The sequence below is a fragment of the Phyllostomus hastatus genome, unplaced genomic scaffold (genome assembly GCF_019186645.2).
Source record: "Phyllostomus hastatus isolate PE091 unplaced genomic scaffold, TTU_PhHast_1.1 phas_contig_80, whole genome shotgun sequence".
Lineage (NCBI taxonomy): Eukaryota > Metazoa > Chordata > Mammalia > Chiroptera > Phyllostomidae > Phyllostomus > Phyllostomus hastatus.
This window is the reverse complement of record NW_025333960.1, coordinates 9,861,685-9,887,233: the sequence shown is the minus strand read 5'-3', so window position 1 is coordinate 9,887,233 and position 25,549 is coordinate 9,861,685. Positions and strand designations below refer to the sequence as shown.

The 25,549-nt window shown below is 40.8% G+C and overlaps 1 protein-coding gene across 1 annotated transcript; it reads left to right on the top strand.

Annotated features, from left to right (window-relative positions):
- Positions 1 to 25,471, top strand: RAB12 (RAB12, member RAS oncogene family). Its single transcript, XM_045850306.1, has 6 exons — positions 1 to 524; positions 13,615 to 13,675; positions 20,042 to 20,180; positions 22,153 to 22,242; positions 23,249 to 23,353; positions 24,296 to 25,471. The coding sequence occupies exons 1-6, from the start codon at positions 23 to 25 to the stop codon at positions 24,407 to 24,409; spliced, it is 1,011 nt and encodes a 336-aa protein (XP_045706262.1). The 5' UTR covers positions 1 to 22; the 3' UTR covers positions 24,410 to 25,471.
- The last annotated feature ends 78 nt before the right edge of the window (positions 25,472 to 25,549 follow it).

Sequence of the window (25,549 nt, the reverse complement as noted above, 5' to 3'; positions counted from 1 at the left end):
TTCCTGCCCCTCCTTGTCCGGGATGCTCCTGCCGCTGCTGCGGAGTAGCTGCTTCCCTTCCTCTTCTCCCGGCAGCGACGGCGGCGGCAGCAGCGGCAGCGGCGTGGACAGGCGGCCAGCAGCGCAGCTGCAGCGCGAAGCCCGCGGGCCCCCGGAGCCATTCGAGTGGGCAGACGCCGAGCCCGGGGTCGACCTCTGGCGCTCGGCGGAGGCCGAAGGGGCACCGGAGCCCGGGGCACGCGTCCGGGGGGCGGGTAGCGGCGGGCGGCGGGCCGAGCGCGAGCCGTATGCGTGCATGGATCCGGGCGCCGCGCTGCAGAGACGGGCAGGGGTCGGCGGCGGCGGCCTGGGCGCGGGTTCCCCAGCGCTGTCGGGTGGCCAGGCCCGCCGGAGGAAGCAGCCCCCCAGGCCGGCCGACTTTAAGCTGCAGGTCATCATCATAGGTTCTCGCGGAGTGGGCAAGACCAGCCTGATGGAGCGCTTCACCGACGACACCTTCTGCGAGGCCTGCAAGTCCACCGTGGGTAAGGGATCCGGGGCTGGGCCCTCCTGCCGCCCGCACTGCCCTCCCCCGGTCCCCAGCGCCCCAGGACTAATGTCCTCGCTCAGTCGGCCTCACTTCTTACTGCGTTTCTGAGCTTTTACCTCCCCAACTGTGTGGCTCTTGGTGGCCTTACATTTGGTGGATGGACCTCTCGGTGCTATCTAGGGGAGGGGAAGGACCCCGTGGAAGCCCCCGATTCTATTCCCAAAGGCAGACGAAGAAATTTAGTGTAGTCTCCATGCATACTTGCTCTTGGAACCTCCTCCCCCAGCGCAAACTCCTCAGGCCCCTCGCACGGTCCGAGTAGGAGCCGGTTATTGAACACAGGAGTCTTAGCGTCCCCTCCCGCGCCCCCCAAGGGCGGTCATGAGGTGGGGTGATGCATTGGTCCCGCTCAGCGCTTGGGCACAGTGTGAGCATCTCTCCACGGAAACTCTCGACCTTTAACATCACTCACGCAGGGAAAAGATGGTGCGAGGAAGCAGCGGGCAGAGGGCATAGTGAAATTGAAGCTGTGCCCCCGGCCAGGGGCCAAAGTGGGTCATCTAACATTAAATTTTGGTGCCTTAGCTGTACCTCGCGAGTAGTATTCCGTGAACCAGGGCTTATTTTCTATATTTGAACTCACTTTTATGATATGCTGAAATAATGAAGTTTAAAATTTCCTGTGGAGAATCTATGGAGAATATTATTAAGACTAAAACTACACTAAATTTCTTGCTTTAACTATAAATACGGGGCAGAAGGACTTCAGCTGTACTTGTCCCTGACCTCAAATAACCCAGGGACTCACAAAAGTGGAGATAAGTCATCCAGTACACCTAGATGGGTGAAGTACAACAATGACGGAAATACAGGAATACTTACGTGAGGGAGTTTAATGTCCTCAGGACCTAAAATTGAAACTGCAGGGGAAATTTTTTAATGAAGTCAGAAGTAGAGGACTTGGCGTTGAGGTCTGTCTGGTGGGTGTAGGTAACAGTTGATTCTGTGGAAAATCCCTTAAAAGCTGTCACCGCTGGGAACCACATAGTTGAGGGGACTCTTTAAAATAAAGGGCATTCATGGTTAGTGATAGGCAGTGTTGGGTTTCCTTAGAGGAGGTTCAAGGAACATTGAATAGTATTTAAATTTGAGATTTAGAGTTAAAAGTATTTTGTAGTCTTGTACATGTATTTAGTATTGTATCCACTGGTAGTTTCAAGGAAATACAATTTGGGGTGAATTGGTTTTAAATTGCCGTATAACAAAAAAGTACTACATTCAAAATGTCTTAAATAGAAAATTAACCCTCAAATTTTGAATTGTCTTTTTGTTTGGTTTGTGAGAATTTGTTTCCCTTAATACTTATTTTAGAATAGATCATTTTGGAAATACTTGTACTCTCTGTACCCTGTTTGTTTTTTAAATGTTGGCCTTGGGACCATGATGTTAAAGTTCAGTAGCATAAGTGTACCTGTTTCAAATATCTAATGTTGGATTATATAAAGTACAGGGAGTTCAACCATCAAATGAGAGTTTATACTGGTACTTTAGTACCTGATATATATAAAATAGAGGTAAAAGCAATTCAGAATTGTCAATCTTTTATGGCTCCACACTTAAAATATATAAAAATGAGGGATAATATAGTTGTACTGTGTGATGGAAAGAAATCAGCATGAGCACCAATGGGTGGGTAACAGGGCTTGGGTGGGTGGAGGTGAAATAGGAGGTGAGCAAAGGTATGCATTACAGTAAGGCAGAGGAGAGATGAGGAAGAGCTTTCTAAGCTGGGGCCACAATGGAGCAGCACCCCCATATTCTGGGAAAGACTTACTAGGGGACATCAGGAGTGATTGCCTCAAGACCTTGACTGCCATGCTGTGGAGCGTGGACCTTGTTCTGTAGCAACTGGAGCCATAAAGCCTCTGAGTATGACTTCAGCATGAAGACAGTGAAGCTAACTGGGCAGGATTCCATAGGATTTTTGAGATTGAGAAAGAAAGTATGAGGCAAGGAGACCAGACAGTTTGTTTCTTGTCCCCTAAACAAACAAATAAGTACATACACGTACACATGCACATACCTCCCCCACCACCAAACAAGCTCTCTTATGTGGTTGGATTCTGGTCTTGCTCATTTTTGTTTCCTCCATACATAGCCTGTAGTACTTGACTTCATAGTGTTTATTAATTGTGGGAAGTTCAGAGAAAGATGATAGTTTCTGGTCTGATCCAGAGTGTGAAGACCCTTTAAGAAAGCTAATCCCCCTTCAGACTCTCTTTCTGAGTGCTTTCTCCTTCCACTTACTAGATCACTTATTGAGCACTTATTGTGTGTTGGGTGCTAACCTACCCACTGGGGACCCCTCAGTGGTGAAAGGGACGTGGTCTATCCAGATGTGGCCCAGAGTCCTGGGGAACAAGATGATCCAAGTTGATAAGGGCAGTGGTAGAGATGTGTACAGAATATTTGGGGAACATCACCATTGGAATGCTGTAAAGATAAATTCATTCCTCAAGTTCCTTTGGAAAAATGCTATTTAAATATGGCATTGGGTGTGGTGTGGAATTGTGTTTGCCTCACCTGAATGCCTGCTGTGTGAGCAATTAGCTCATAGGTCCTTCTGACGCCAGTCTGTCAAGTTTCATCTCTAGGCAGTATAGTCAGCTGCGTATAAGGAAAGATCTTCCCTGGTAGAACTTTTCCCTCACCCTGTCTGGACTTGTAGATGTGTCTGCTCGTGACAGCAGAGTCTGGGAAAGACTGTGCACCCCGCAGGCCAGTGGGGAAGAGCCTGCTTATGCGCAGACCAAGGGGCCTTGCTAAGTAATGGCCTGCATAATTCAGAGGCTAGAAGAGACTACCTCCAAAGTGCTTTTTTAAAGTGAACCAGACTCACCTGGACTTTGTATACAAGGTTATTGTGGAAATTCTAAGGCAGGGGTATCAAACTTACTTACACTTGGGGCCACATCAGCCTCGTGGTTACCTTCAAAGGGCCGAATATAATTTTAGGACTGTATAAATGTAACTACTCCTTAATTGTTAAGTAATTGAAATTACATTCGGACCTTTGAAGGCAACCACGAGGCTGATATGGCCCCTGGTGAAAATGAGTTTGACACCCCTGTCCTAAGGGATTTGAGAAAACCTATTTTAAGTGAGCAAAATGTGTTTTTTTTTAATTATTAAGTCAAAAGTTGATTTGGTTGAGCTTAAAAGACTCTTTTTAAATAATTGACTATTTAATGGAAATTGTCTAAGTGGAATATTATTTTCAAATAATACTTGGTATCTCGTACTCATGGAATTGAATTACTTAGTCTGATATAGCTAATGTAATTTAACAGGTTCTTCAAAAAGTACAGGAGCAGCTTTTTAAAGTTTGAGAAATGGAAAAAAAAACTAGTTGGCTATAGAAATTCACAACTATCTAACATACCAAAGAACACCCATAAAATTATATATTGGTCAACCATTGTTTTATTTTACCTGTTAATTTTGTTTGTACTGAAATGGTTTTGTCAGGCAGCACCACCCCTCTAGCAGCATTGCATTCCAGAAAACACATTAGAGTAAGACTAAGGAGCCTCGGTTCTTTATTTAGGCTTTGCCACTCACTAGGTTGTGACTCTGGATAAGTAATTTAGTTGTCTTACATATAAAAACATTCTATTAGTAGTAGCTACAATTTATTGAGCATTTACTATGTATCAGCAAAAGCATACTCTTTCTGATCCTTATAAGGAGACTGAGAGTTATCCCCATTTTACAGGTGAAAAAGCAAAGGCTCAAAGACGTAAACAACTTAGCCACCATGACACAGCTGGTCAGCAAGTGGGCAGGGACAAGGCTACAATGAGTTCTTTCTATGTTCCTTAGCGTACTTTGAGACTTTGCGTTATGACATTTCTGGTACATCAGAATCAGAATTGTGAAGCCCTTTCCTGCTTATCTAATTTGGTCCTCCCTGCAGCCCTGTGAGGATAGTGATATTATTGATTTTTGGTATCAATGAAATTGACTTTATGCCCCTATCACCACTTGTCATTTGCCTTCTAGTTATTAAAATAATGCTCTAACATTTAGATTTCTTGCCTAAATATTCAATCACTTAACATACCTTAAATCTTCTACCTATGTATAAAAATTTTCCAAAATTTGACCTTTTATTGTTTAAAGATTTTATTTACTTTTAGAAAGAAGAAGGGAGGGAGAAAGGGAGAGAAACATCAATGTACGGTTGCCTCTCCTGTGCTCCCTTCTAGGGACCTGGTTCGCAACCCAGGCGTGCGCCCTGACTGGGAATCAAACCATCAACCCTTTGGTTCTCAGGCTGGCACTCAGTCCACTGAGCCACACCAGCCAGGGCCAAAATTTGACATTTCAAATAGAGAGAAAGTAGGAATAAGGCCATCAAAACCAGAATTCTGGTTTTCCTGGGCCATAAACTTCCCCCAAAGTGCAAGGGGCTAACATAGGGTTGCCAGTTACTTTATTATTCCAAGTAAGGACATTTAAAAAATAACACTATTGCTAAACTTTCAAAAGAAATAGACTTAAAATGAAGTAGACCCTCCCTCAAATTAGGACAGGCAATACTTGAATTAAAAAGTTTTTTAAACTTAGTTTTGAGACCTTCCCTGCCTCTGTCTTTGTTTTTCTCAGTTTGTAGCAGTGTGCTCAGCCTCATAGGTGACCCCTGACAGTGACTGGTCTTAGAAAATGATGGTACTTTACTGAAGCCCTGGCTTCACTCAGTTGCTGGCAGTAGTCCCTGTGGTCTCTGTGAGAATGTCTTTCCAGAGTCCAGGTTCAAGGTACACTCAGGATGCCCATCCTGAGGGTGGGGAAACTTTGTGGTCAGCTGACTGCATTTTAACAGGAGCAGCAGCTGAACTGGAAACAGAATTGAGGGGTCCAAGAAACAAGTGAACATAAATCCCGGGCTGAAATGGCTGGCTGCAAGTCTGTCCTTGAATGGTAGGTGACAGGATAGATGAATTGCAGTTCACCTGCCCAACTTAACCTAGAAGCAATGGAACCACTGGTAAGGGACGTTCATTACTCATTCTGTTCTGGAAACGTAGGTCAGAGATTTTTAGAAAACTCAGTATGAACATCTACTGGATTCACATCCTAAACTGTTTTATTTTGCTCTTATGCATTTATACGTAGTCTTCCAAGCCATCGCTGATCTGCCTGAGTGTTTCACTTGAAAGAATTAGGGAGTCATCCAGAATTCCCACTGCAAAAGCCCAGCACCGCAGCCACCACTGTTTCCCTTCCCTGCCAGAGTGATGCAACACGATGACTCGGGGAGAGTGAGTGTGACAGGAGCTGATGCATCTTGGTCAGCATTTAGTTTTTATGCCAGCATGTGCTGTGCATCTTGCGATTAGGTTTTATTTAGTGAACCTAATGCACACTGATAGGCTTGTGCAGAGTGTGCCTGGTTTTTGTGAAATAAAGTAGTTATCTTTCAAAGAAAGTATGGAAATATAGTTGTGGTGGTGTTTGGGTGGAATAAAAATCTATTTAAAGACTTGGCTTAGGTGCATTGAGCCTTTCTTTCACTGTTCTGCACTGGGGCACTGAAGAAGAAAGGTTTCATTATGCCTGATAGAGATCCAGATTCTTAGAGATTGCTCCTCTCCCTCCAGCCTTGTGGAATCTGCCAGGAGCAGTCTGTTAGAGATCTTGGAACTAGCTTGAGAAGACAGTTGGTTCCTCTGAGAGGTGCAAATTACTCTTCAGCCTCGGGTACCCGATTCATTGTTCTAATTATTTGTTTGAATTTGTAAAGATGACATAGGTTTGTACAGTAGTCACAATATTTTTGAGAGGCTTTTCATGTTAACGTTAGGTGCCACTCTGCTAACCACTTACAGGACACACAGCTAAGGCCTGCTCACCTGGCTTGTCCTTTTCAGAAAGGGAAGTGAGTCATGGAGGTAGGCTGCTATGCTTTTGTACTTCAGCAGAGGAAGAAATTGATTATTCTCCTTTTGTTCTTTGATTGCACATCTCTGACATCTGGAAAATATTTAGAAAACCAAAATAGACCAAAAATAGTGCCCTTAATTGAATGTGACTTTTTTAAAAAGTCCTTTTCCTTTAAAATCAGAAAACAGTAAGGCTTAACGGAACACCATATTCCATAGAGGACCTTTCCCACCAAATCTGACAGCCTCCACTGTTTGGTTTCTGGTGCTTTGTTTAGTTTGCAAAATAAAACAGCAACCTGAGTTTCCACCTCAGGCAAACTAATGATGGAAAAAGCTGATAAACAAAACTCTCCTGGTTTTCCAGGCTTCACTTAATGCAGAAGCTTCAGGATCCTGTAAGTCAGGACTCAGGTGAAGGGACAGGCTGCTTCTAAACAAGGAGCTCTGGCCTTCCTACGTGCTGGCTCCCTGCTCTTTAGGCCTCGTCCGCAGCAGAACTCCATTCTCTCATTGACTGATAAAGAACCACTCGCCTATCATCACGTTCTCACTCAAAAGCACTTGCCCCTCTCCTTGGCCACCCCTCTCATTCTCCAAGCCCCTCCAGGTGATGGCACACTGTGAGGAGAGTGTGGGTTTCAGAGGTGGGCGCAGAGTCCTGTGTTTGAGCCCCAGCTGTGCTACAGCTGTCAGTGTCTTTAGGCAAGTGATGTAACTTCATTTTCCTTATTTATAAAAAAAAAAAAAAATCGGGCTTCCACTCTTTCCCTATCTCCTGGAATAAGTGGGGATAGAATATCTTACATATCTGGCCTAGAAAAGGCAGTTACAAGGTGTCGGTTATGTTCCCTTCTAATTTGTATTATAGATGCAACAATTCTGAAGTAACTGAAATAGCCCTTTAGAGGTAGATATGAAATATATATATAGAGGAATATGAAATTAACTCTTATAACCAAGAGGTCAAAATGACTGCCTTTCCAGGTAAGGGTTGGTGTAGGCAGGAAGCCGAGGCCGGCCGGCCAATGTAGGAGCAGTCTGTCAAGTCAGTCAGCATCCCTCACTCTTCTATAGTTTCCCTGGAAATGCAGAATTCTTTCTTTTTTTTTTTAACATCGAATATATGTTTATAGCCATCTTCCAGCCATTCCCTCGTTCATCAGGTGAGGCTGAGCAAAGTTGCATAGCCAGGGGCCACTTAGAGTGCAGGTTCAGATCTGCACTCTAACGTCAGCTTGGTGACCTCGGGCAAGTAACTAACCTTGGACATGTTATTTCATCTGTAGAATGGGAACAATAATACTGTCTACCTTATAAGATTGTTAAGAGTATATACTGCAGTGAGTTCGTGTACAGCGAGTGAGTATAAAGCCCTTAGACTAGTACCTGAAACATATTCAATACCATAAAAGAGTTCTTAATCTTTTTGTTACAAAGGAAATAAGCCCCTTTCTGTCGAATTCTTTTATACATTATGGTTCGTGGAAATGGAACTGTCCGCCTGTTCTGATGGGTTCCCCAGTGGCACACACACTCTGTTCCCCAAGCCTCTGCTTTGATCACCTCAGATTCTTCTCTGCCTGATGTAATCTGTGGTTCCAGTCAAATGCAAGGCTTTCTCCTTGTGCTCCTGCCTGTGTCAGGGACCAGAGACACAGGTGGTCTTCATGTGCTGAAGGGGAGTATGTTCAACCTGGAATGAAAGAGAGACATCTTACTAAACTTAAGATAGACTTTGATATCCTCAGGCCTGATAAGCATTTTTTAGTGACATGAAATCATTTTACTGTTTTAATGGCACCTACTTCTGAGAATGATCAGAATATTTTACAGTTATAGTGCTTAGTTTCTATTTCATTGAATACTCCTAACAGTGAAAGTAGGAAGAACCAGATAGTATTTAATAATAGTTCTCAAGTTTGGTGCTTTCAGTACAGAAATGGAAAGGTGGTTCTACTGACAGCCAGTATCCATTGCTTTTTCCTTTATGTGGTGCTTTCCTGTGGGAACTTCTGCTGCACGCTGCTCTGGTGGGTGGTGTTCAGGCAGAAGACTGGCTTCGTGGTCAGATGACTTGTTTTGTAATGTTCAGTTTTCCTTTATGTGACCCTGACACATTTTTTAATTTATTTTCTCACTCCCAACTCTGAAAATGTTAGAAATCCTCTCCCTTGGTAGAAATACTATATTCCAAATTGAATGACACTGCATAAAGTATATATCCTGGGAAGAAAAGCTGTACAAATTTAAGATAGTTATTATAAACTGGCAGTAACGTTGTGACCACTATTTGAATTATGACTTATTTCAAGGTCTGAAATCCTTCAACTTCCTGAAAATGTTAGGTAAGAAAATCAGATCTTTGGTGGTGGGGTAGAGCAGAGAAGAAAAAGTGGGGGAGGCGTCTGTTCAGCTGTAATCATAGGCATGAACCAAGAGGTTATGCTATATGTATATTTTAGCGTTTGCTGGGAAGGAATGTGCAGAAAGAAGCCTCTGTTGATTTTTGCTATTTTCACTTTTGTAACTTCTGCGGCCCAGCGAAAAGAAATACAGTAATGTTTTGGAAATGTTTTGTCTTAAAGGAGGGGAATTTATAAAACTTATCAGCATTAAGTATGCAAATTCTTCATGCTATTGCTAAGATTTATGAAAGATGAATACAAAGAAGAGGACACATTGCAAAGTTAAGCTCTGTTCTCTCATGGCTGGATTGTGGAGATTCTGGCTCATTTGCAGAATATTTCACACTTGCCTTGTTTTCAGGCATCTGACTTTCATTGTAACAACTTTTCATTGTGGGCAGTGTTATAAATTTGAATATAGGTTCTGCCACTCGACTAGTGTGTGCTGTGACCTTAATGCAAGTCACCTTGTCCTCCGTGCTCTGGCGTTTTCCTCTAAAATGAGGATAATAGCGCACACCTCATTGAGCTGCTGCAGGATTCCTTGTGCTGGATCTCAGACACAGCATGTTTGACAAATGTCCACTGTCGTTATTATTAAAGGTCACTAAGATAAAAGAGAAGACAAGTAACTCAAATTGGAGTAGTGTACACCTATTAACACAGGGATTATCCCCTATGACCTGTGTCCTTTCTGATGTAAATATTTCTAGAAAGACTTCCATAACATTGTCTTGAAGAAAGGTAAGCTCCCGCAGCCCCGGCTGGTGTGGCTCGGTAGATTGAGTGCCGGCCTGCAAACCAAAGGGTTGCAGGTTCTATTCCCAGTCAGAGCACGTGCCTGGGTTGTGGGCCGGGTTCCAAGTAGAGGGTGTGCGAAAGGCAACCACACACTGATGCCCTGTCTACCTCCTTCCCTTCCCCTCTCTCTAAAATTAAATGAATAAAATATTTTTTTAAAGGTAAGCTCCTATTGTCAGAATAATTCACTCAGTGGACCACTTCCCACTTAAGCAACTCAATAAACTGTTACTGTAATTCTTGGGATGGGCATATGTAGGGAGACAAGATGCCCGTGTTAGGACTGCCCAGTGGTAGGAATTGTGGAAGAAATGAAGGGTTCCATCTCTGGGATGACGTGTGTGTGCTGGGCACCCCTGCGTTTCACTCCCATTCCACACTCTGCCCACCGGACACACGCAGAACATCCGCCCTTTGTTTTTACTACCTAGGTGTTTTATTTGGGCTTAAAAAAAAAAAAAACAAGTCCTGAATTTCCCTAATTTTTCCTTACATATCCAACATTTGATGCAGGGGAAGAAGGGTTATTTATCAGATTTATGGAGTCACTGTAGTGTGCCAGGCAGTGTCCTAAGCTTTTGGGTGACTGTGTCCTCAGAGGGGACACCACCAACAAAGAAGGAACAAGGTGGTAAAGGGCTAGAAGAGAATTCCGGTCCAACTGGAAACACAGATGAAGAATGAAGATAAGCGCTATGGCCATCGTAAGGGTGGGTTCAGAGAGGACATCATTAAGGACTTAAAAGGTTTCTGGGCAACCGAGGGGGCTTCTTTAAGAGAGGGCAGTAGAGAAAAGCATTTCTTTGCCAAGTACATGGGGTGTTTTGTTGATTAGGCTAGTATGGCCAAGTTCCTTGAGGGCAGGGGTTGTCCCCATCAGCGGAGGGAGTAGTAGGCCTGTCACTTCCTCTGTTAGTCAAGACTCCTGTGGGAAACTGGGTTTTTAGCAAGTGCTGCGGATGGAAATGAAGTCGCCGCCTTTTTGTCCCCGTTCATAAACGTGGGTCCTAGGCACTCTTCGGTGAGGAGGAGCTTCTCTGTGCTTTGTCCAAAACTAATCTGAATATTTAAAGTTGTTAGTGACTTGTTACCTTTTATTAGGGATCGTTGCAATTTCTATGACATGCAAATATTTAAAACATACAGCATTAAGATAATACTTTTGACCTGATGTAAGAAAGTTTTTAAGAATGTTTACTCGTATGCTTTGATACAAGGATATGTTTCTAAGCGGTAAACTGGGGTAGGTTTCCAGGCGTTAGAAGCCACCTAGTGTCTGTTAGATGGAAGGGGTGTTTCATTTAAGAGGGAGGACTGTTTTAATGAGCTGTTTCCTTTTACGGAGTTTTGGATTTAACAACTGGGTATTTTTATTTTGTTGTTATTTACTTTTTCATTAATCTACTCGCTAAAACTAGACAGTCTTCATTTTGGCTAAACAAATTATTAATCCTGTTCACTGTCATCTTTACTTTGTTTTCTTATTAGTAATGTATTTGTAAAACATGATGATAACTTTACCACTTATTACTTGATTTTGAATAATAGTACCCTTTGCTTGTATTTTACTTATTAACCTTTGTGGTTACAAAATAGTCCTAGTATAGGACTGCTAAAATTGGGTAAGTTATTTTAGTTGGTTGAGAAAGAGTGTCAACATGTTCAGTCTCAGCAGTTCTTAGCAGGGAAAACAGGAAAATTATTTGCACTGAATGTTTGTTTCAAAGGATTCTTTCCGTTGATTTGAAGCAGAGCTCACAAGTATCACCTGCCAATTCTTTTCAGTAAAGCAGCAGCCACTGTGATAAATGTTTTACAAAAGTTGCAGGTCCCTTAACTAAAACTTAAAAAATAAAACTGGAAACAAAAGTAAAATAGAATAGTCGTTATAACAAAAATATGGATTTGGGCCCTGGCTGGTGTAGCTCAGTGGATTGAGCGCGGGCTGCGAACCAAAGCGTTGCAGGTTCAATTCCCAGTCAGGGCACATGCCTGGGTTGCAGGCCACGGCCCCCAGCAACCGCACATTGATGTCTCTGTCTCTCTCTCTCTGTCTCTCTCTCTCTCTCTCTGTCTCTCTCTCTGTCTCTCTCTCTCTCGCCCTTCCTTCCCTTTCTAAAAATAAATAAATAAAATCTTTTAAAAATAGGGATTTGATTTGTAAATTGCCATTACAGAGTAACATAGTGAGGTCCCATCTTGGAGCTAATGTAAGGAAGACAGTGTTTGGCCAGTAAGCTGTGCCTTTTTAGGATCAGGACAAAGCAGGTGTCTCCGGGCTGCTTTCTGTGCCTTGTCGAGTGTCTCTTTAAGCTCTGTCCTCCCTTTGTGCTGAGCCAGTAAGGTGCTCTGAGGATATTGTTGGAGCACAAACGTTCTTCCTGTTTCAAGGCTGTTTTAGTATCATTTGACTCCCAGAAAGCAAATTTGTTCCCAGAACTGAAAGTGAAATTGAATTAACTAGGCTTCACTTGGTGACATCTTAAATTATATCTGATGTAAGAGATTAAGAATTGAAATGTAATACAGTATGCTCTAGCTTTGTTTTCTTGTGACATTTTATATTCATGCAACTTCTCTGTGTTGTCCAGGTGAAGGCTACCGCCTCACACCTCCGCCCAAGGTTGTAACCATGTCCTTTGGTGGTGCACTGGTGTGTACAGTGTGTTACTAATTATAAAAACAGTCATATGCCTTTCCCTTCACCTCAAGAACATCATCTGACTCTGAAGTGCTGCAACAGTTCCCTGAGATGAGAGCTTGGGAGTGGGTCTCTGCTCTCTATGTGGCCACACAGTGCCCGCTGGCAGACACATTCCCCCTGTTTGGTGGAGGCCAGGCATCATGCCAGACCTAGATCCTGTGAGCAGTCAAGAAGTGGTTCCAATAAAGAATATGTTTCTAATTCTCAAATTTAGCCAGCATCCCTTCGGTTTGTTTGTTTGTTTGTTTGTTTGTTTTAGTTTTGAAAATTGTGTAAAAAATACTGCCTGCAATATTTAATTTTTCTGTAACTGAGAAGCATGTAAGGGAGCGTACACAAATGAAAATGTGGTTTAAAAATCATCTGAAGCTTTAAAGGCTGAATTGGAAAGGGACAGTGATACATGATGGTTTGCTTGTTAATATTAAAATAAATAAAAATTGGTGTGTTAACTTTTATGTGTAGATTTTTTTTAATAATTCCTCTTCCACACTATTGACAACACAATAAAGAAGTAATGTTTATATATTAACTAAATTTTGTGCAAATGCTAAAACAATTAATACAATTTCTAAATTTAGGCTAAGGCTGTCTGAAATCAAGATTGTTTCCAGTGTTCCATATAAGAGTTTCCCCCCAGACAACATTCTCTTAAAGGCATTTATTTATTAATATAATTACTAAATGTAATCTTATGGTTTTTAGGCTAAACTTATGGTAGTAATAAATTATATTGTAATTAAAAATAATTTTTTAAAGAGTTGTGTTATACATAGTAAGTGCTACATAAATACTTCAGGGTGAAATAGAGCACAGGTTGACTTACAGTTGTGTGTTGAAGTTTGTAATGACTGGGTAGTTACAGGTACTGGCATACTTTCGCTTTTTCCTTTTGAATGTTAGCGATGCAGTTTTGTTTTTGTTTTGTTTTTTTTGTTTTTTTTTTCAGTTTGTTTTGCTACTAATGATCATAAATTATTTTTATTGGTTTGAGAGAAGCATTGATTCGTTGACCCATTTATTTATGCTTTCATTGGTCGGCTCTCATCTGTGCCCTGACCAGGGATCAAAACCACAGCCTTGGCCTATTGGGACGATGCTCTAACCCACTGAGCTGCCTGACCACGGCCCAGATAATGATATTAAAATGTACAAATGGGATTATTTTTTGACAGATTTTTTTTGTCTTTATTGTTTTTGTTTCATCTTCATTTGTTTTATTTGCAGGTGTTGACTTTAAAATCAAAACTGTAGAGCTAAGGGGCAAGAAAATCAGACTGCAGATCTGGTGAGTGGAGAACCTGTACTCTGTAATTGCCGTGTGTGTTCAGCCATCCACATGCTTGCCTAATACAATTAATTAACCCCGTGAGCTGGTTGGCCTCTCCTGCTTTTCCTCTCCTTTGCTCATGTTTAAATAAAGTGAATGTTGAGAGAGAATTGAGAAGAGTCTACGTATTTCATACCCCATCTGTGCACAGGGAGTTGTGCAGAGAAGAACATTAATGATAGTGAACTTGGAGACTTTATGCCTCTGTTTTCAAATCATTTGACAAAACCGCCATCACCAAAATGATGACTGAAGTGCTCATCTTTGTGTTTTTAAAGTTATTTTGTTTGATGGTGTTCAAAGAAAGTCCAGTATGTTTTTAACAGATTTGCACAATTTAAAGCCAAATCACCTCCAGGTAGTTCAGGGGCTGTCCTTGGTGGCACAGCATGAATATCACTGTGGGGCGCGCACGCACACACACTCCTTTGGCTGTATTGCTGATGCCACGTGACGTAAGTGCCCACTAATGTCAACTGCAAATGAATCCACAGCCACTTTCTCACATTAACAATCATATGAGGAACCAAACCAGCCGTGTTACAACTGTTTTCAGCCCTAAGAGCTCTCTGCTGGCTCTCAGCAGCCCACAGGGGGCCTTAGGAATGCGATCCAGTGGAGAAAGGATCAGGTCTGGTGGAGGTTTAACAGTAACTGCTGAGGTGTTCTGAGAATGCCCTTTTGTTTTTAACGACACAGCTGCAGTGTACTCAGCTTACTAACTCCTCTCGGCAGGTCAATCTCAGCTCTGAGTGTTTGTCCACCATGTGTGTGTTTGCTTTCATCTGCGTTAATTGCTGCCTCATCTGTGGCATCATCGGTCACCTAATGCTTGAGTGTTAGTGCCATGCCTTCATTCTTCATCTGTGTCCCTGTCTGGGGCACAGCTGCCGCCGAACCAGCATTGCTTGTCCACCGGAGGTGTCTGAGGTAATATCTTTATTTGGTCATCTGTGACTGTATAACCTACTTTTAGAATTCTTTTGGCTATTGTTGTTTTTGTTTTGTGTTTTTGTTTTTAACTTGATTATAAAACATTAACAATCTTGCCTACATAGTTGATACCAGAAATAATGCATATTACCGCATTAGCCCATGGTTGGAAAGGCAGCAAACTGTTCTGTGTATTGCTGCCCATTTTTTGAACTCTGGAAATGGCAACAAAGTATCTTCGCTTGAGCTGCTGTTTTCAATTTCATAAGCTCTTTAAGGTAAAGACCATCTTTAAAAGTACTCATAGTGTGATCCTCCTGTGTACATAGTACTCATAAGTGAGATGCTTTTAATGGAGGCTGCCTCACAAGGAGACACTACGAATACTAGAATGTTTGTGAAGCTTGCTTAGTGGATGACAGCAGTGTCTAAGTGATGACGTGGTGGCCTGTGTTTAAAAACATGCCTTAACTAATATATTAATACTCTAGTTTTCATCTCAGGCAGTAGTGATATGTTTCACAGAAGTGTGTCCAAATGCCCTGTGCCTCCTAGAGCTCCACTCCCTAAAGTCTGTGCTGGCGCCATTGGATACTTCTGGCATCTCCCTTCAGTAATTTGAATCTAAGAGGTACTGCCTCATGGGGAAAAGTGGGATAGTGCAGTTCCAAGAAATGCATGGGACACCTCCAGAATACTTCTTTCTTGGATGTAAAAGCATTTCCCAAATAGTTCTTCCTTTGCTTTTCCTTGGCTCATCACTCCTCGGACTTTGTTCTCAAAATTTTTAAAACTGTACAACACTGGTGAAGAGTATAACTGAAGGAATAAAGACAATATTTACTGATTTATTGAGAGGATGATTGCAAGTTTTCTGTGGGGCATATCCCAGTGATTTAGCTAGGCAGTAGGATTTGTCTTTCCCTGAAGGAAGAGGCATTACTGTTACGAAGTAGGTAGAAAAGAAGTACTAGTGTGTGGCTCATTATTTAAAGTAACACGTGGCTTATTTCAGAGTCAGCGGCCATTCTTGAGCCATTGCTGTTGTAATCTGCTTTGTCGAGGACGGACTGTCGTCACTTGACTGTCGTCACCAGTTGAGGGCATGGGAGGAGCCCCTCAGAGAGACTGCTGATAACAGCTGTGCTCCGGTCTCATAGCTGGTCAAAGCGGGTCACGTCGTGGAAGTGTTGCCAGTTGGTTCATAGAGAGGTGTTGTCACAAGAAATGTGCTTTTTCTTGATGATTTCTGGATATAGCAAATCTAAAAAGAAAATTATTTACTGTAGATTCTTAGGGCTTTAAGGTACCAAAAGTACAATGTCATTGACACATTTTTAGGTCACATTTTTCAGTTCCTTGATTATCTAGGGTTAGAAAAAGGACCATTTTCTCAACTCCGTACTTGAAATGTTTCTACATGTGTATACATAATAACTTAAAGTATAACTAAAATTAAAATGTTTCTGTTAGAATAGATTGTCATGAATTTACATCCAAATGCTATCCTGGAAGTCCTGGAAGTGACACACAGGGACTTGGAGTCACTGCATTGAAATGGGACTTGAAGCCATGACATGTGTCTCCCACCCCTCGGCAGACACGGCTCTGAAATGCTTTACATCAGGGCCCCTCGCACTATCCGTCCTTCCTGTCTTTCCTGTTGGTGAATTTGCCTTCATCACTGTTCTTGCAAATGTCAAGCTCCTTTGCTTTCACTCTGTGCTTGGAAGGTGGTGTGGAGCATTTCACATACTGAAATTGGTTCCTGCCCTTCCAATTAGTAATTGTATCATTCAACTAGATATATTAAATATGACAAATGAGAATCTGAATTTTTTTAGGCATCATTGTGTTACCAAATTGGGGAAACAAAATTGCAGGGATTTTTTACTTGACACCAAAAGCAGAGAGAGAAATAATAGTAAAATCATGTGCTAACTGTAGTACATGATGATTTACCTGACAATAAACTGAAATCTCTAGAAGTCAGCTCTTTATCATCACAGTGAAAATTCAGGTTCATGGAGATAAAGGGTGAAAAGATAGGATTCTTCATCTTCATGGAAAAAGATAAAAGTGTGATCAGATTGGCATGTTACCAAGTTTTTAGAAGAGAGGAGACTTGTGCAGGTTTTTATGGTCCTGGCATATAGTAGGCATTTAATAAAAACTTGTTGAACAGAACTGACATTTCATTAGTCTTGTTTTTTGAACATATATGATAGCAGATAATTTAGTAGGGGAAATAAATCAAGCAAGAGAACTTTTGAGACAAATAGAAAACTTTCAGAACCCAAATATTCTGGAAATAAGAAACAGTCTCTCGAAACAAGGTGCTCTTCTACCTCGAGCATTTAGAGCCAGTCACAAAAAGATAGGATTTAAGGAATGGTCTTAAATGGAGAGGGGTGAACTAGTTAATGTTTCCTCATTGGGGTTTTTTTTTGTAAACCTTATTTACTCATTTATTGGTGTTAGAATGATTGCCTCAGGTTTTGCACTTTGAGGTCTCCTCTTTTTGTATGTCTGACTTAAAGCCATCAGAGACAGCTAACTTAATGTTTCTAGGATTCCTAAGTATGTTACTCATGCAAAAGGGTTTTCAAACTATGTAACAAATGCCTTTTACAATCCCTGTTCTTTGATGGTTGGGTTTTTATTGAAACTTCTTTTAGAGATCTGCTGTGCAGCATGGTGCTTGTAGATAACAGGTATATTTTACACTGAAAAATCCATTAGGAGGGCGGATCTCCTGTTGTGTTCTTTCTACCATAAAATAAAAATATTTTTCAAAGACTTCTGTTATCTCTAACCTCTCTGTTCTTGAACCCCAAAGTTCTGGATTCTAAATTATTGAACGTGTATATAAATGAATGTGAAGTTGATTTGCACTTAAAGCCAACTGAAAATTTCTTAGAATAAAGAGTTATTGAAGGACAAGGACATAATTCCCAAAATGCCCAATGAAGATCTGATCTATAGCTGATTGGTGTTTAAATTTTTGATGCAGCTATATTGTGCTTGCCACAGATTTTAGAGTAGGAAAACGTGTTATTTTTGCTTTTCAAAGAAATGAGAAGTGCCCTGGCTGGTGTGACTCCATGCACTGAGCACCGGCTGCTAACCGGTTGATTCCCAGGCAGGGCACAGGCCTGGGTTGTGGGCCGAGTCTCCTCCAGTAGGAGCCGTACAACAGGCTACCAGTAGGTGTTTCTTTCACACATCGGTGTTTCTCTCCCTGTCTTTCTCCCTCTGTCCCCCTCTATCTAAAAAATAAATAAAATCTTTAAAAATATATTTAAAGAAACAAGAGAGATGTTTCTTAACAGTACTCAGAGATCACAGAATATTTTTTAAAGCATTAAAAATACTGTGTGGTGAAATCTCAATGTGAACAAGCCACAATTTGTGATAGGACAGCACACCACACTCTAAAAGATTTAATTCTTTGCTGCTTTGAAAGTAAACGCCTGGGATTCTAGAAATCATTGTATTCATTGATTCCTTATGTAAATGAAATGGTATTTGAATCCTCACCTTTCTTGAATTTGCTTCTTAGTGTGGTCTTTAAGTTGTTTATAAAATTCCTGAAGAACTCAGTCTCTATCACATTCAGTTTTCTAATTCTTGGGCAGTTCTGGATCAAAACATAAAGTTTATTTTGCCTTGCAATGCATCAACTTTCTACATTTTAATCATGTAACCTTTTGTTCAGCACATGTTTATTGGCAGCTAGTCTGGGTCAGGCCCCCTGCTGGACCCTGCTGGACAAAAACAGACCAGCCTTGGCTCTCCCGGGCCTTCCAGTCAAGGGCTGCCTGGGATTCTTACCTCTTCTGGAACAAAGCAAATGGCTTTGTTTTTTATGTGAAATGAATTTCCCAAGGAGTTCTTTTGTTTGTTTGGTATAACATTAGAAATGTGAACTAATTGGTGGTAAGTTCAATCTGAATGAAGCCATAAGTCATGGCCAATACCACTGCCAAAAGGTGTTGTAGGGACACCGTCCTGCAAGTTCCACCTCAGATGCATTGGAAAACATTGCACACTCTCCCCTAATGCGTGCGCTATCCTGCTAGAGACTTTGGCTAGCCTAGCAATGGGCAACCTTATTTTTATTACTCCATTGCCCCTAGTTTACTCTACCATGACCCACCCTGACCCCTGGGAGTATGCCAGCAACTAGGATTTGGGGGAAAGGGTGATCTAAATTATAGATCATCTTTAGGGAAATTGTTTTCCTGATCATAAGCCGTGCTCTGTTGAGCCTCATTTGTCTCAAGCAGTTTCTTGGCTTATTAGATGGAAAAAATAGGTCTCGGCCAACTTCTGTCCACTCTTAGTGTCCGTCTGTCATTCTTCATGTTGGAATGGTCAGCTTCAGCCTGTACGATACATAGTTCTTTTTTTTTTCTCCAATTTTTAAAATTTTATTCTCTTTTTCTTTTTTGAGATTTTATTTATTTTTAGAGAGGGAAGGAGGGAGAAAGAGAGAGAGAGAGAAACATCAATGTGTGGTTGCTGGGGGCCGTGGCCTGCAACCCAGGTATGTGGCCTGACTGGGAATCTAACCTGCGACACTTTGGTTTGCAGCCCAACCTCAATCCACTGAGCTACGCCAGCCAGGGCAACGATACATAGTTCTTAGATTTCAAAGTAGCAGTCTGTATTTGTAAACCTCTTTAGTATCTCCCCTCCCTTCCCTTTGACCACTGATTCTGTTTAGTAGGATTAAGAAAGTAACAAAACTGATTCTACAGCATTTTTCAGTAGTGGAAGATTCTTATCAACAAAACCAGATATTAGCCATCTAGGCTGGTTATTAGCCTCTAGGCTGGAGGGTTATAGACTGAAATAGTTTAAATCATTATCCATACATTTTCTGCCACCTAGAAACATCAACTTGAGCATAATACTTTATGATTTAAAAATAAAAGTTGGCTATTAGCCTACCACCAAATCCTTGTTCATTTTTGCTGTTCTTCCTACTCCCTCCACAACAGTTCTCCTCACAGTTCAGTAGGCTGGAGACTTGGAACCTGCTAGGACAGAGTTTATGGCTTTGTGGGGGAGAAAAGTGTGGTCAAGTGTATTTATGTAATTTATAGTATTAAAGTACCTCACACTTCTATAATTTTATTCTAGAATGTCAAAAAAGTCATTCTAAAATTAATATTAGCTTAAGTGAGCCACTTTTTTGTTTGAATGTAACTAGCTCAGAAAAGTGATCCCCACTAGTAACAGTGAACATGCACAGACAGAGGAGTTGCCTGGGGACTAGAAGGAATCAGCCTGGTGGGGCCACCGCTGCTGTGTAGGCACTGGAATGTGCGGTGGCTCACTATGGTTATTGTTTGGGAACTGATTTTTTTTGCTGCTATTTCTTAGGGACACAGCAGGTCAGGAGAGATTCAACAGCATTACCTCAGCTTATTACAGAAGTGCCAAGGGGATCATATTAGTATATGATATCACTAAGAAGGAGACATTTGATGATTTGCCAAAATGGATGAAGATGATTGATAAGGTAAGTGTTGCACTTTTCTCTCGAGATGTGAACTCTTTGCTCATGGGTGTTAATCCTTATAAAAGGAAGGAGAAAACATTTTTATGAAGCATATGCTTTTATATACTGAAGGTCATTTAATCCATATTACAACAATCAAAGTAGGTATATAGTCTGTTACTCATAATCAGCTCATAAGTACTGAAACCAGGATTTTTACTCTGGTACCCTGGGCTGTCTGACTTCAAAGCCCACACACTCATTCCACGATATCCGGCAGCTCCTGTGGAATTAGATAAAGGGCATCTTATTTCTGCAGAAAGTTCACACGGATGCTCATTTTGTGAGTGTCCACCGAGAAACAACCTCCAGGTGATGGCCTTTTCCACAGTCGGTGCCTGTGGACACCCCAAGGGCCTCGGTCATCTACAGGACCATCTGCCCTTAAAATTACAGGTGTCCTACAGGTTCACATTTTGAACAGGAAATTTTCCCCTTTGGCTCACGATCAGCTATATATAGATACCATTATATATATGTGTGTGTGATTAATGTAAACTGTAGGTTCCCCTCTTAAGATATGTGTGCCCAAAATACGCATTCAGAATATAGCAGTTTGGGGTGAGATGTGATGGTATACAGTGACCACATTTTGAGCTTTCTTTCCCTTAATGCAATAAATTGATGTTTAATTCCTTTGCGTAACAAGCACATGCAATGTATTACAAATTGTATTTTTGTTTACTGATTGTATTAAACCATCTATTAGATAACGTTGGACAATGTTAGCCAGTTTATCAGTGTCTGCCTCTTTGAAAATGTGTTAAGGGCCCAGGGTTACAGAGATGAATGGAGCCAGAGGCTGGTTCTGTGGCGGTATCTCTGATCACTGGTTTCCTCCCACACTGAAGCCACACAGGGTGCTGCTAAGGAAGTTAGAAAGGGGCAGTCCTAATTGCTGGTGTAATTTTTCAGAATGTAATGAATTTAAAACCAAAAACAATGGCCTCTACCTTAAGCACCCCATTAGGTACTGCATTTTGTGATTCTGCCCAGGTCTTGAGGTCTAGTGCTCTCCTCTCCTTCATTCTTGACTCTTGCTTTTTGCTCTTTTTTGCGTGAGTGCAGTTCATTTCTTGGGTGCTTATTGTGTACCAGGCAGGCACTGTTCTTACTCCACACCAACCTGTTCCTCTTACTTGTGCATTGGTAATTAGGAGACCAAGACCCTGAATAGCCTGGCCAAGGTCCCGTCATTCAGGTGCCTTTTATTGCAGTCTATCTCAAATACTTTTTAGAATACAAAATTAAATAAATTATTCAAGAAATTTTAACCTTTTTAAAGAGAGAATTGTGCCTGTACATTTTTTAAAACTCAGAAATATAGCTTAACTACTATTTTCCTGATTGTAAAATCAATGATAAAACTCACACTATAGAATATTTGGAAAATCAAAGCACAAAAGTAAATTTTTAGATCTGTAGTGCTGCCATCCCGAAAAGCCAAATTGGAGTTATGCTTCACTCCGTGCTACATCCTGCTTGTTTCAGGAAGTAATCTGTCGTGACAGCCTTCCTGTGTCCTTAAGAGTTCTTCCAAAGCATGTTTTTTTAATGGCTGCATTCTTTCATAGACCTTAACTTATTTAATTCTTTGTTTTGTTGGATTTTCATAGTTTCTTGTTAACAATCATTTTTGAGTACTGTAGAGCTTTGCTTGTGTTCTGAATCATTTCCTTAGGGTAGATTCTGAGGAATTACTGGTCAGAGACTAAAAACATTGTGGTTCAGAGTGCCTGTGAACATGCTGCTTCCTAAAAATACTGTGAGCCTCTGACACCCACACAGTCAGGTCTGCCTGGGACGGCGGGGGTGCTCCAAGATTCGTAGAGGGAACGAACACATGAGTGAAAAATATTGGATTGATTTACAGTTCCTGTCAACGTATGACAATGCCCATCTTTGAAATGCACCTTCTTTTAAAATTCCACAGTATGCTTCAGAAGATGCAGAGCTTCTTTTAGTTGGAAATAAGTTGGACTGTGAAACTGACCGAGAAATCTCCAGACAGCAAGGCGAAAAGGTGAGAGAAGTGTGGGGAACAGGAGGAAGAAGTCACAGTTCCCACACTTGTACATTTAATGGTTGATACACTTTTTCCTTAACAGATTATTATTTTAATTATGAAATAGTTATATAGTTACCACTCAATCTCATCTTTCTTGCGTTTGCTTTTTTTTTTTTATTTTCTTGCTTCCTTAAATTCATTTTGAAATGGAAGAAAAATACCACATTAGTATATGCTGCATTATTATCTAACCTGACATTTTATACAGAGAAACATTTTTTTTAATTGATTTGAACCCTGGCAGGTGTGGCTCAGTGGATTGAGTACGAGCCTGCAAAATGAAAGGTCACCAGTTCGATTCCCAGTCAGGGCACATGCCCGGATTGAGGGCCAGGTTCCCCACTGGGGGCATGCAAGAGGCAACCGATCGATGTATCTTTCACACATTGATATTTCTCTCCCTCTCTCCTTCCCTTCCCCTCTCTCTAAAAATAAATAAATATTTTTTTAATTGATTTGAGAGAGAGAGACAGCAATTTGATATTCCACTTATTCGTGCACTCATTGGTTGATTGAACCCACAACCTTGGCATACCAGGACAGTACTCTAACCAACTGAGCTACCTGGTCGGGGCCAAAAAAACAAACAAAACACATTTTTTTAAAGCATAAAATTGCTTTCATGATTTTCTCTTACTCTAATGTATTTTAACCTTCCTTGAAGAATCAGAGATACTCACATTTTAAATGTCAGGTACATTGCAATTCTAGAAAATTGGGCATATAATTTGACTTAGAAGTCCCAGTATCACCATAGGGATTTTGTTATGTTACTTAATACTATGGGGATTTGCTGGACTTGTGAATTTTACAGTTAAGCATAAGCAGGCTTTTACAAACCTTTAGTCCACCCCTCCCCTTAAAGCTGAAGCCCAGAAAGTATGATTCTCCTGTCATAGCCTCATGCTCGTGCATAAGACTACATTGCACCCCACACAGAGAAAAAAATTTTTTCCTTTAGTTTGCACAGCAGATAACTGGGATGCGGTTCTGTGAAGCAAGTGCCAAGGATAACTTCAATGTGGATGAAATATTTCTGAAACTTGTTGATGACATTCTGAAAAAGGTAAAAAAAAAAATATGTCAAAGTATTTAATCTGAAACCTGTTGTTTCCTTTATTACTTTTTTGGTTCAGAATTACTTATTTTGAAAGAGAAGTACCGCAGGTTTTCCCCAGTGTCAGGAACCAGGTGAAGCTGTTAACTCAGCCAGTGGCATCCAGCCAGCTATTGGCAGCTCCTTCCCACTCCGCAGTTTTTTGGTGTCCTTGGTATTGATGTCCAGTATATTTGCTTAGCCTTAAATATAGTTGGTGGAGTGACTGGAGCTGGTATACAGTATGCTATGTTTATTTGACATTTGCTTTTCTTTCTCATTTTCCCATGAGGATTCAGTTAGATACAGATGGCAGAGACCTAACAGAATACACAGGTATCTTAGCTGAGAAGCCCCTTCCTTGCCTCACTCAGAGCTCTGCTCTCCAGCGGGACGCTGATTCCATTGCCAAAGCCTTTCCATGATGCTCAGTGCCAGGAAAATTGCTAGACAGCTTCACTTCAAGCATCTTTAGGCTTACATTCAAAAAAATTTTAGTAACAAGCTTTTGTTACTATTATATATTATCTGTTCAGTTCAAACGTAATTCAGAAGCTTCTAATAAAACGGTTGGTTTATTAGGTTACTTCCCTCTTTAGTAATGCTGTACCCATTTGTTAATGCACTAAGCTTCCATTGTACTGGGTCGTGAAAAATACATGTGGGTGAGGTCTGTCTTGTCTCTTCCACCACAGGGTGCAGAGTAAGTGGGGCAGTGTTGGTGTTGTGACATGATACGCCTTGAACTTGGTTTTTGTTTCTTGGCTTAATATTTGAATGTCTAATTAAACTTTGATGATTAGAGAGCTGTATTTAAAAATACTTTATTCTTACGTAATTGTACGATTTGTAGAGGACTTACATATACATTATTTAGTTAAAATGTATTTTTGTCTCTTGTTTATCCTGAAGATGCCCCTGGATATTTTAAGGAATGAGTTGTCCAATAGTATCCTCTCATTACAACCAGAACCCGAGATTCCACCAGAATTGCCTCCACCAAGACCACACGTCAGATGCTGTTGATTTTGCTACTTTGGAGACAGTGGAATGGTTCCTAGGAAGGGGAAAATGCTCTATTCTGCACTACAATCATTTTGAAAATTTCCTTTCGCACTTTGTAATCCAAGTCAGAGCTATACACTAACTTGTAAATATGCAAATATGCAATTCCTGGTAAGTTTTGGTTATAAATTACATATATCCCTCCAAATTATTATATTTCATTCATTATCCCAGTGTCTAATGTACATACTGGGAAATGTAGTACTTCTAATATGAAGTGAGAGAGATGAAAGGTATAATGTTTTTTGAAATAAATAATATAATTGTCCTTGTTAATTATATTATGAGGACAGAAGATATTCTGATAAGAAGAAAGAACGTGGTGCTTTGCTTACTGTTTTAAAGAAAATTTGTAAAACTGAAGACTTTTTGAAGAAAAAAGAAAGCTATCTTAAGTGCTTTTTCTTTATTTACAAGACATTTCCCCCAGCTGTAGCATCTTGCAAGTATTGGAGTGTTTCTGCCACAAAGCAAAGCTCCACCCATAGCTGTCATTGAAGGTCACTTATACTGTTACGTAACAGTAGAATGTTGCTGGTTAGAGCATAGGATTTGACTTGGTCCTGAGGCCAGAGTCTCTCTCGTAGTTTCTGAATGGATATACCTTATGAAACAACGCTGCTGTCCTAAACAAATCCTGTTTAAAGGGATTTTAAAGAGATACCTTTTACTATATCAAAGAACATACATGTATTTGCCTAAACACTCTATACCTTTGTAATGATAAAACTTCTCCCCCTTATGATAAAGCTTATTCCTATTAAGCTTAGACTGTGGTTTGGGTGGTTTTTTTGTTTTGTTTTGTTTTTTGGTTTGGTTTTTTTGTTTTTTATTTTTTTTGGTCTGATAATGAATTTGTGAACTCTATCTTTGGTATACCTTTTATTAAACTGCACTGTTTTGTTTAGTCGAGATAAGTAATTATGTATTTGAATAACTTGGTGTGTCTTGAGTGTTGTGATATGAAAAGCATTGTGGTCTTTCTACACTAATGAAGTGCAAATAAAATTTTGTATTTATGAATGATGGTTGAGTTGCCACATTTATTTGTGTCATTGTAAATTGAATATCTGATAATGTTTTTCATATACTCCACATCTT

What these genes read in the sequence shown, in the direction of transcription:
- RAB12 (XM_045850306.1), top strand. Translation starts at nt 23, where the DNA reads ATGCTCCTGCCGCTGCTGCGGAGTAGCTGCTTCCCTTCCTCTTCTCCC. An exon ending in AAAATCAGACTGCAGATCTG is followed by an intron (nt 13,676 to 20,041) that starts GTGAGTGGAGAA and finishes GCTATTTCTTAG; the next exon opens with GGACACAGCAGGTCAGGAGA. An exon ending in GGATGAAGATGATTGATAAG is followed by an intron (nt 20,181 to 22,152) that starts GTAAGTGTTGCA and finishes AAAATTCCACAG; the next exon opens with TATGCTTCAGAAGATGCAGA.